Raw genomic sequence first — 12,107 nt, forward strand, 5'->3', positions numbered from 1 at the left:
AGCCTGCCAGTGCAGGGCTTGACCCCTGGTCAGGGAGGATCCCACATGCAGCAGAGCAACTAAGACCTTGCACCGCAACTACCGAGCCTGTGCTCTAAGCCGGGGAGTCGAAACGACTGAGGCCCACGTGCCCTTGAGCTCCACACAAAAGAAGCCACCGCAATGAGAAATCCGTGCGCCGCAAGGAAGAGGAGCCCCCCCTCACCGCAACTAGAGAAAAGCCCGCACAGCAACGAAGACCCAGCACAGCCAAAAATAAATAAATTTAAAAAAAATTTTTTTTTTAATTCCCATAATGATTTTTAACCATGCATATCCTAAACAAAAGCTACATTTTTCAGCATCATCTCCAGTTGGTCTCCTGGTTTACCAGGTGAGGTTTACCAACCTCATCAAAGGAGAAACCAGTCAGGTGTGGTGTGAGAGGTCGGCAGTGGACCCATGTTGGCACCTGGGGCTCAGGACTCTGTCCAACCACGTGTCCCAGGGCTTTGCTGGGGATGTGCGTCAATCACCCACCCTTTGGAATACAATTGTACAATGGCTTTGCGGTTAAGGCCGTAGACTTTGAAGTCGCACAGATCTAGGTTTGAACTCTCACTCTGCCTCTAACTGCCTTTCAGCCATTCCATTCAGTTCAGTTCTGTCACTCAGTCATGTCCGACTCTTGGTGACCCCATGGACTGCAGCACGCCAGGCTTCCCTGTCCATCACCAACTCCTGGAGCTTGCTCAAACTCATGTCCATTGAGTTGGGGATGCCATCCAACCATCTCATCCTCTGTCATCCCCTTCTCCTCCTGCCTTCAATCTTGTCCAGCATCAGAGTCTTTTCCAATGAGTCAGTTCTTTCCATCAGGTGGCCAAAGTACTGGAGTTTCAGCTTCAGCATCAGTCCTTCCAATGAACATTCAGGACTGAGTTCCTTTAGGATGGACTGGCTGGATCTCCTTGCAGTCCAAAGGACTCTCAAGAGTCTTCTCCAACACCACAGTTCGAAGGTATCAATTCTTCAGCACTCAGCTTTCTTTACAGTCCAACTCTCACATCCATACATGACTACTAGAAAAACCATAGCTTTGACTAGACAGACCTTTGTCGGCAAAGTAATATCTCTGCTTTTTAATATGCTTTCTAGGTTGGTCATAGCTTTTCTTCCAAGGAGCAAGTGTTTTTTAAATTCATGGCTGCAGTCACCATGGCTGCAGTGATTCTGGAGCCCCCAAAAATAGTGTCTCACTGTTTCCATTGTTTCCCCATCTGTTTGATAGGACTGGATGCCACGATCTTCGGTTTTTGAATGTTGAGTTTTAAGTCAGCTTTTTCACTCTCCTCTTTCACCTTCATCAAGAGTTTCTTTAGTTCCTCTTCACTTTCTGCCATTAGAGTGGTATCATCTGCACATCTGAGGTTGATATTTCTCCTGGCAATCTTGATTCGAACATGTGCGTCATCTAGCCCAGCATTTCGCATGATGTACTCTGTATATAAGTTAAATATGCAGGGTGACAATATACAGCCTTGACTTACTCCTTTCCTAATTGGGAACCAGTCTGTTCCATGTCCGGTTCTAACTGTTGCTTTGTGAGTTGCATACAAATTTCTCAGGAGGCAGGAAAGGTGGTCTGGTATTCCCATCCCTTGAAGAATTTTTCACAGTTTGTTGTGATCTACACAATCAAAGGCTTTGGCGCAATCAATAAAGCAGAAGTAGATGTTTTCCTGGAACTTTCTTGCTTTTTCAATGATCCAGCAGATGTTGGCAATTTGATCTCTGGTTCCTCTGCCTTTTCTAAATCCAGCTTGAACATTCAGAAGTTCACACTTCACGTACTGTTGAAGCCTGGCTTGGAGAATTTTGAGCATTACTTTGCTAGCATGTGAGATGATTGCAATTGTGCGGTAGTTTGAACATTCTTTGGCATTGCCTTTCTTTGGGACTGGGCCATTATGAAAACCTTTTGAATCTCAGTACTGTCATCTGTAGGGGCTTCCCAGGTGGCGCAGTGGTAAACAATTCACCTCCCAAGGCAGGAGACACAAGACACACAGATTTGATCCCTGGTGGGGAAGATCCCCTGGAGGAGGAGATGGCAATCCACTCCAATATTCTTCCTTGGAGACTCCCATGGACAGAGGAGCCTGGTGGGCTACAGTCCATGGGGTCACAAAGAATCAGACACGACTGAGCAACTGAATACACATGGTCATCTATAAATTAGGCATTTTTCTCCTATGGTTGCTGTGAGGATAAGAAAGAATAAACCAAAGTGTTCGTATTTAGTGATGGGTAGTAATGACTGTCATCCTATTCTTCACCGTTCACCACCATCACCACCAACTCAAGAGAACAAAGGATCCAAGATTCTGAGCCGTTAGTCAACCATCACAAGGGTTCTAAATTCTGTTGCTAAGCGTAGAAGAACAAGCAAATTCTGAAAACGTGAGCTTCCAAGATGGAATTCTCAGTAGGAATCTGCTTCTAGAAAAGTTCTTAGCAAAGAAAAAAGGGCAAATACTGCCCACAAACATTGAGCAAACCCCAAACACTCTTCTCACCACTGCCAGCCCGGGTGAGAGTTCCATGAGCCTCTCAGAAGTTCCCAGTGACCCTTCCTGTACTACCAAATGGTTATTATAAATGTGTTCAGTCCCAGAAAGTCCCAAGAAGAAAAATCCATTTTCTTACCAAATCAAATCAGCCCTCACCCTTAGTGCTTCATCCCTTTCTGAGCCCACTGGGCTACTAGCCCTGTATTTCACTAAGGCAGTCCAAGTGGAATACAGCAATGCCAGCCTGGCTTGGGTTCAAATCCTGATCTCACCATTGTTTCGCTCTGTGACCTCAGGCAAGTTACTTAGCCTCTCTGCGCTCCACTTCCTTCACTTATAAAAGGATAATAATAGTACTGATGCTAAGAGGTATAATACATGGTCCATGCTCAATAAACTCGGCAATGATTAGTATTCTGAACACTCCAGCAGCATGCATGTGGCCAGAAGCCACATCTTTGGGACCTGGGCTCCTTGGGGGCTTGTCACACAGTCACCACTTTTCTAAGAATAGACTTTCTCTTTTAGGAGACATGAGCCAATAGCCTGGGCAGAACCACAGGCCAGAGAAGGAGATGGCACCAGAGGAACTCCAGAACCACGGCAGCCACAGACCACAGCTGGCCGCGAAAGGTGGAGGAAGGGGGCTGTGATGAGATGCACCCCCACCAAGGAGCCAGCTCATGGAGACTCCCAGGGGTTTGCAGGCGACACAGCCTTCTTCCTTGGGCAGCTGTCAAGCTAGTGTCATCTTCTCTTACCCTCAGTTTTCCCGTGTTCTGAATGAAGGCCATGGATTTCCAGGTCTTCCCAGGACCGAGGTGGAGGGAAGGCTGGGTAAGAGCTGAGGAACACAGGCTTCCTGTCCATTCACAGCACCCAGGTCTCAGTACCCCGCCAACCCCCCACAGCACACACTTCTCAGCACAGGGCCTTCCCCTTCCGGAGGGGCCAGCACAGAACCGAGAAAGAAGGAAGTGCTTACAGTTCTGTTTTGTGTGGTAGGAGGCAGAAAGGGTCGAGTAGCCAGTCTCAGCACCATTTCCCCTTCCCAGGAGGACCTTGTTCATAGAAGCCAAGTAAAGGGAGGAGAAATAAAGACTGGAAGAGGGTCTCCATCACTGGGGGGACATTCCCTGTGTTCCAGAGACAGGCCACAAACCTGTACACCAGGCTGAACCTTATAAAAGGCTTGCATGTAAATTATCCCTTTAAATCTGTGCAACAAGCCTGTAACATACATATCATTCTTATAACATAGAAACTGAAGCATAGAAAGATTAGGTAACATCTCTGAGATCACCTGGAGGGAAAGCAGTGGCATCAGGTCTTGGCTCCACATTAAATATTGCTGTCACCACGTCACAGGTGGCTCTGGCTATAATTCACCTACCCTGGTCCTTCAAGCCTGAGTCAGACACCCCTCCTAAGTGGCCCCCCAGCTTCTCCAGAACCCAGTTCTTACCATGAAGAATCAAATATCTCTATGCTACACTATGGCATCACCAACTCAATGGACATGAGTTTGAGCAAACTCTGGCACACAGTGAATGACAGAGGAGCCTGGTGTGCTGCGGTCCATGGAATCGCAGAATCAGACACAAGTCAGCAACTGAAACAATAACAGCGCTACACCCTACTGGGCGGTCCCTGAAGGCAGAGATTGTGTGGCTGGGCTCTCCCTCAGGACACTTGCTCTGTCGACGGGCCCCCAATAACTATCTGTCATGTGGATGACCAACTAACAAAGAGAGGAGACCCTGAGAATAGCCAGAGCTGCAGAGCCTGGCCCCTGAGACATCTGATTTTGACCCCACCAAATCTGCTCTCCTAATCCTGGTCTCCGCATGCCGAGGGGACACTGAGTCTCACCCGGGCAACACCGACTTGAGAAAGAACCAAGGACTCCTTCCAAGCAGCTGCCTGATCACCATCTAAGGTTCGACTGGGGCCAAGACAGCCAGTGAGGCAGGCTTCCCAGTTACCGTCAGTGTCCATGATGACTGACATCCGTGCCCCTACTTGCATGCAGGCTGGGCTCATGGTCCCCAGACAGGACATGTACATCAGGTCTCTGCAAACACTGGGGAACACAAAGATGGCCACCTCCCACTGAATAGTAATAGGATCAGGTGGAGGGCGCTGGGGCCACAGTCATCAGCCTTGGGAAGGAGGCAGCCAGATCCGAGCATCACCAAACAGAACCTTTCTCCTGCCATGAAGGGATGGAAGTGGCCAGGAGAAAGGAACGCAAAAGCAAAAGTGCTTCTGAGGGACTCAGCATGACCCAGACTGGCTCTGCTAACGCAGAGGACAAACCCAGGGGCAGCGGCTACGCTCCTGGTCAGAAGACAGCCGAGGCAGAGTCCGCAGACCCTGGCTGCAAACATGGCAGGGTGATCAGAGTGTGAGAGAACTGGGGAAGCATGAAGCAGGAAGGCACAAGGGGAGACTTCCTGGAGAAACTGAAATGAGCTTTGGGCACAGCAAGCTACTTCCTTCAGGACTGTGTTAAATAACCGCTCAGTCATGTCTGACTCTTTGCAACTCCATGGACTATAGTCCACCAGGCTCCTCTGTCCATGGGATTTGCTGGGCAAGAATACTGGAGTGGGCAGTCATTTCCTTCTCCAAAGGATCTTCCCATCCCAGGGATTGAACCTGGGTTTCCTGCATTGTAGGCAGATTCTTTGCTGTCTGAGCCACCAGGGGAGCCCAGAGTCATGTCTAATTTTCATGCACATCTCTTAGCATGGCTCTCAAGAGCATAAGGGCCTCCAGGGAAATAACCAGATCTAATTTGTCTTTGAGCGCCCAGCCCAAGACCAGGACACCATACTGCTGGTTCCAAGGAGCTTGGCAGGAGGAAAGATGCAGTGATCCACGTGGGAGAAAATGGCAGAACTGGCGTGGAGAATGATGAGCTTCACGGAAGGTGAGAAATGAGGAGGGACCAAAGAGGAAGGAAGTGAGGGCTGACGGGTGGCCATGGGAGCTCAAAGGCCAGTGTGGCATGTGGGCAGTGTCAGCTGGAGAGGGTCCCTGAAAGGGAAGTGAGGAAGAAGGAGGGAAGAAAAAACAGTCCTGAAATAACACCACCAGACAGCGGGCTCTCTGCTGAGAAGGCAGGACTCTAGAGCTCCTCTAACAGGCAATTATCAGGGATTCGCAAACACGGGAATTACGGGAAGGAAACATCCGCCGCCAGCAGCGCAGACAACTGGCCACAGACCCCAGCCTCCAGACTGGGTGCTGAGTCCTGCTTCCTCCCGCACAGGGTGGACAAGTGGAGAAAAGAGTGCCCACCTCAGTTGTGATTGGTGGCTCAGAGCACCAGGGCAGACCCAGAATCTAGTCTTTGGCAAGCTCCCTCAGTCTACATGCCACTGGAGAAACAGATTGGTCTGTGAGACCTCCCAAATCAGGCCCGATGTGGGCCCAACCACGGAGTGCAGGCCAGTAGAGGAGCTCACTCTGTGGCCCCAGGATCTCGGGGGAGAGGAGGACCGGCCCATGTTTGCAGAGCCCCACGTCTCAGCAGCCCTCAGTGCTGGTGACCTGGTGTGCAGGGGATGCTGGGGGCCCCACTACAAGGAGGTGGAGGCCTGGCTGCCAGTCCTGCCTGGGCACTGCCACCTAGGGTGCCCTTTTACTGCCATCAGTTAAGAAACTAACAATCCATTTCCACTCTCTGTGGTAAGATTTAATGTTTTCAAGTTCCCAACTCATTAGAAAAGCCCCTGAGGCTGGGAAAGATTGAAGGCAGAAGGAGAAGAGGGGGCGACAGAGGATGAGATGGTTGGATGACATCACCAATCCAATGGACATGAGTTTGAGCAAACTCCAGGAGATGGTGAAGGACAGGGAAGCCTGGAGACCTGCAGTGCATGGGGTCGCAAAGAGTCAGACACGACTGAGCGGGACAGGGCTGAGCGACTGAACAACAGCAACAAAGATTCTTTCCGCCAAACGAGAGCTCCCTGCTTCAGGGTCTCCAACAGGTTCAAGACACAGGTTCCAGACACAGGTTCCCACTTCCTTCCCAAAGGCCTCCATCCGCCTTCCGAGAAGACCAACCAAGCCCCACCCTGGAGTCCTAAACTCCAGGTTCTATGGCAACCGAAGTTCCGGGCTCCCGATTGCCCTCTGCCAGGCGGGGCTCAGATGCCTTCTGACCAGCAAGACAAGAGCAAATTCCCGCAGAGACCAAGGATTCCAGAACGCCAGAGCCGCCTGGAAACTTCCCTCCCCGGCCCAAAGCCCCGCTCACAGCCTGCGCCGCGGCTTCCTTACCGAGGCGCAGGGACAGCGCGGAGATAACCAGGTGCCGAGACGAGCCCACTTCCAGGCCAGGGAACTGCCCGGGGTTGGGGTCGGGGAGAGGGCCGGGGTAGGGGACCGCGGGGCTGAGCCGAAGGTCCGGCCAGGCACCCGCCAAGCAGGAAATTCCACCTGTCGGGCCGGCGCCGCGGCCACAAACCGGCAGCGCAGCGGCTCCCTCGGCCGAGACAAGCGCGGCGCTGCCGGTTCCCCGGTCCCCCTGGTCCCCCCAGCGCCCAAACACCCCCCGATTCCCACCCCCCGATTCCCTGGCCCCCCGGCCGCCCCTCGGAGCCCCCCGACCCCCCGCGCGTCCCGCCTCGACGGCGCCCGCGCCGCCCACCTCCGGCCGCAAGGTGTACTTGAATCCAGCGCCGAGGTCACCGGAGCCGCCTGCGCCCCTGCGCGCCCGCTCGCTCTTCATGGTCCCGGAAGCCGTGGGGCTCTAGCCATCGCCGGGGGGCCGGGGCCGGGGCGCGGGACTGGCCTCGTTCAGATCGCAGGCCCAGCGCTCCGGCCGCCTAGGCTCTGCCCGGCCCTTCCTGTCGCGCGCAGGTAGTTTCAGGGTGTGGCTCCCGGATCGCCCCGCCCCGACCGCCGCGCCGCCGCACCTTCTCGGCCGGTGCCCTCCCCACCCTCGCCCCCGCCCCTCCCCACTCCTGCCCCATCTCTGCCCCCTCCCCTCCCCCTTTCCTTGCCCCCACCCCATCTCCGCCCCCACCCACCGGGCTCGCGGCTGCCTCCTCCCCTGGGGAACCGGGAAGCACCGCCACCTCCTGAAGGTGGTGGAGCCGCCAGGCTGACTACCTGCCCCGTGGTGGCCCTCGGCTCGCACTGTGCCCCGCACCGAAGAGGCTGCGGGAAGGATCGAGTGATGGCGAAACAACCGCCCTGCCCTCCTCCTCGCCTACAAGTGGCCCTTTCCGCTGGAAGACAGCCTCCCAGCCGCCTCTCGGAGGCCCACCACGATTTCTCTCCGTCCCTGCCTCCCTCCATCTTCAAACTCTCCCCACCTAGCTCCACATCCAGGTCCCACGTAGAACCCCTCCAGATCAGATCAGTCGCTGAGTCGTGTCCGACTCTTTGCGACCCCATGAATCGCAGCAAGCCAGGCCTCCCTGTCCATCACCAGCTCCCGGAGTTCACTCAGACTCACGTCCATCGAGTCGGTGATTCCATCCAGCCATCTCATCCTCTGTCGTCCCCTTCTCCTCCTGCCCCCAATCCCTCCCAGCATCAGAGACTTTTCCAATGAGTCAACTCTTCACATGAGGTGGCCAAAGTACTAGAGTTTCAGCTTTAGAATCATTCCTTCCAAAGAAATCCCAGGGCTGATCTCCTTCAGAATGGACTGGTTGGATCTCCTTGCAGTCCAAGGGACTCTCAAGAGTCTTCTCCAACACCACAGTTCAAAAGCATCAATTCTTCAGCGCTCAGCCTTCTTCACAGTCCAACTCTCACATCCATACATGACCACAGGAAAAACCATAGCCTTGACTAGACGAACCTTTGTTGGCAAAGTAATAATGTCTCTGCTTTTGAACATGCTATCTAGGTTGGTCATAACTTTCCTTCCAAGGAGTAAGCGTCTTTTAATTTCATGGCTGCAGTCACCATCTGCAGTGATTTTGGAGCCCAGAAAAATAAAGTCTGACACTGTTTCCACTGTTTCCCCATCTATTTCCCATGAAGTGATGGGACCGGATGCCATGATCTTCGTTTTCTGAATGTTGAGCTTTAAGCCAACTTTTTCACTCTCCACTTTCACTTTCATCAAGAGGCTTTTGAGTTCCTCTTCACTTTCTGCCATAAGGGTGGTGTCATCTGCATATCTGAGGTGGTTGATATTTCTCCCGGCAATCTTGATTCCAGCTTGTGTTTCTTCCAGCCCAGTGTTTCTCATGATGTACTCTGCATATAAGTTAAATAAACAGGGTGACAATATACAGCCTTGACGAACTCCTTTTCCTATTTGGAACCAGTCTGTTGTTCCATGTCCAGTTCTAACTGTTGCTTCCTGACCTGCATACAAATTTCTCAAGAGGCAGATCAGGTGGTCTGGTATTCCCATCTCTTTCAGAATTTTCCATAGTTTCTTGTGATGCACACAGTCAAAGGCTTTGGCATAGTCAATAAAGCAGAAATAGATCTTTTTCTGGAACTCTCTTGCTTTTTCCATGATCCAGCATATGTTGGCAATTTGATCTTTGGTTCCTCTGCCTTTTCTAAAACCAGCTTAAACATCAGGAAGTTCACAGTTCACATATTGCTGAAGCCTGGCTTGGAGAGTTTTGAGAATTACTTTACTAGCTTGTGAGATGAGTGCAATTGTGCGGTAGTTTGAGCATTCCTTGGCATTGCCTTTCTTTGGGATTGGAATGAAAACTGACCTTTTCCAGTCCTGTGGCCACTGCTGAGTTTTCCAAATTTGCTGGCATATTGAGTGCAGCACTTTCACAGCATCATCTTTCAGAATTTGGAACAGCTCAACTGGAATTCCATCACCTCCACTAGCTTTGTTTGTAGTGATGCTTTCTAAGGCCCACTTGACTTCACATTCCAGGATGTCTGGCTCTAGGTCAGTGATCACACCATCGTGATTATTTGGGTCGTGAAGGTCTTTTTTGTACAGTTCTTCTGTGTATTCTTGCCATCTCTTCTTAATATCTTCTGCTTCTGTTAGGTCCATACCTTTTCTGTCCTTTATCGAGCCCATCTTTGCATGAAATGTTCCTTTGGTATCTCTGATTTTCTTGAAGAGATCTCTAGTTTTTCCCATTCTGTTGTTTTCCTCTATTTCTTTGCATTGATCGCTGAAGAAGGCTTTCTTATCTCTTCTTGCTATTCTTTGGAACTCTGCATTCAGATGTTTATATCTTTCCTTTTCTCCGTTGCTTTTCGCTTCTCTTCTTTTCACAGCTATTTGTAAGGCCTCCCCAGACAGCCATTTTGCTTTTTTGCATTTCTTTTCCATGGGAATGGTCTTGATCCCTGTCTCCTGTACAATGTCACGAACCTCATTCCATAGTTCATCAGACACTCTATCTATCAGATCTAGGCCCTTAAATCTATTTCTCACTTCCACTGTATAATCATAAGGGGTTTGATTTAGGTCATACCTGAATGATCTAGTGGTTTTCCCTACTTCCTTCAATTTAAGTCTGAATTTGGCAATAAGGAGTTCATGGTCTGAGCCACAGTCAGCTCCTGGTCTTGTTTTTGCTGACTGTATAGAGCTTCTCCATCTTTGGCTGCAAAGAATATAATCAATCTGATTTCGGTGTTGACCATTTGGTGATGTCCATGTGTAGAGTCTTCTCTTGTGTTTTTGGAAGAGGGTGTTTGTTATGACCAGTGCATTTTCTTGGCAAAACTCTATTAGTCTTTGCCCTGCTTCATTCCATATTCCAAGGCCAAATTTGCCTGTTACTCCAGGTGTTTCTTGACTTCCTACTTTTGCATTCCAGTCCCCTATAATGAAAAGGACATCTTTTTGGGGTGTTAGTTCTAAAAGGTCTTGTAGGTCTTCATAGAACCGTCCAACGTCAGCTTCTTCAGCATTACTGGTTGGGGCATAGACTTGGATTACTGTGATATTGAATGGTTTGCCTTGGAAACAAACAGAGATCATTCTGTCGTTCTTGAGATTGCATCCAAGTACTGCATTTCAGACTCTTTTGTTGACCGTGATGGCTACTCCATTTCTTCTGAGTGATTCCTGCCCACAGTAGTAGATATAATGGTCATCTGAGTTAAATTCACCCATTCCAGTCCATTTCAGTTTGCTGATTCCTGGAATGACAACATTCACTCTTGCCATCTTTTGTTTGACCACTTCCAATTTGCCTTGATTCATGGACCTGACATTCCAGGTTCCTATGCAATAACAGAACCCAAACAAAACCCAGGACCGCCCCTGGGCCAGCCTGCCGCTCCAGCCACTGCCCTCGGTCCCTCCTGCCAGCAGCTGCCCACCCAGCTCTCCCCAAGTTCCTCAACCCCGTGCCCTCTTCTCTGTCCTGGGCTCCGTCACCCATCCACAGCATCTGATACCCATAGATCCAGGCCTCCAATGCCCACCTTACCTGGTTCAGGCCTCCAATGCCCACCTTCCCTGGATTGTAGTCCTATGTTCTTGCCCCTAAACATCAAGGTTCCTAAAGCTCTCTCTTTCAGCCTCTTTTTCCTCTACACTTTCTCAGCAACTCATCTTGTGGTTTCAAGGAGGTAAATCTGGGATTCCCCTGGTGGTCCAGTGGCTGAGATTCAGGGGGCTGGGGTCGATCCCTGGTCAGGGAACTAGATCCCACGTGCTGCAATTAAGACCTGGTGAAGCCAAATAAATATTTTTAAAACCCCACAAAGCCAACATGCCCTGCATTGTTAAAATAACTTAAAAAGGAGGTAAGTCAATGGCAGTACTCCAGTACTCTTGGCTGGAAAATCCCATGGATGGAGGAGCCTAGTAGGCTGCAGTCCCTGGGGTCACTAAGAGTCGGACATGACTGAGTTGCTTCACTTTCACATTTCACTTTTATGCATTGGAGAAGGAAATGGCAACCCACTCCAGTGTTCTTGCCTGGAGAATCCCAGGGATGGGGGAGCCTGGCGGGCTGCCATCTATGGGGTGTCACAGAGTCAGACACGACTGAAGCGACTCAGCAGCAGCAGCAAGTCTGCCTTCCTAGCACTGACATTACAAAAGAGTGGCAATCTGGCATTAACAGTTCTTTGGGAACTTCTCCGTGCTCTACTGGTATTACACAGCCAACAAGTAATACTGAGCACAGACTGTGTACTGAGTCTTGCTCTAGGTACTGGGAGACAAGAGTAAACAAAATAAAAGCCCTCCTTTGCAGCCAGCAAAGGTCCGTCTAGTCAAAGCTATGGTTTTTCCAGTAGTCATCTATTAATGTGAGAGTTGGACTATCAGGCAATCCCACTGCTGGGCATACACACTGAGGAAACCAGAAGGGAAAGAGACACGTGTACCCCAGTGTTCATCGCAGCACTGTTTATAATAGCCAGGACATGGAAGCAACCTAGATGTGCATCAACAGATGAATGGATAATAAAGCTGTGGTACATATACACAATGGAGTATTACTCAGCCATTAAAAAGAATACATTTGAATCAGTTCTAATGAGATGGATGAAACTGGAACCTATTATACAGAGTGAAGTAAGCCAGAAAGAAAAACACCAATACAGTATACTAACGCATATATATGGAAT

At 50.4% G+C, this 12,107-nt stretch overlaps 1 protein-coding gene across 3 annotated transcripts in view; it reads right to left on the reverse strand.

Moving 5' to 3' along the window:
* ST14 (ST14 transmembrane serine protease matriptase) overlaps positions 1–7,416 on the reverse strand; it is a 38,074-nt gene extending 30,658 nt beyond the window's left edge. For all 3 annotated transcript variants that reach the window (XM_086383122.1, XM_086383121.1, XM_086383123.1), the window contains exon 1: positions 7,216–7,416. In XM_086383122.1, coding sequence (XP_086239248.1) covers positions 7,216–7,296 — 81 coding nt within the window. In that variant the 5' untranslated portion in view covers positions 7,297–7,416. The remainder of the gene's footprint in view (positions 1–7,215) is intronic.
* Positions 7,417–12,107: the final 4,691 nt, after the last annotated feature.

The sequence above is a fragment of the Bos grunniens genome, chromosome 29, assembly GCF_055505025.1.
Source record: "Bos grunniens cultivar Pamir isolate PY7600 chromosome 29, Bosgru_T2T1.0, whole genome shotgun sequence".
Classification (NCBI taxonomy): Eukaryota; Metazoa; Chordata; class Mammalia; order Artiodactyla; family Bovidae; genus Bos; species Bos grunniens.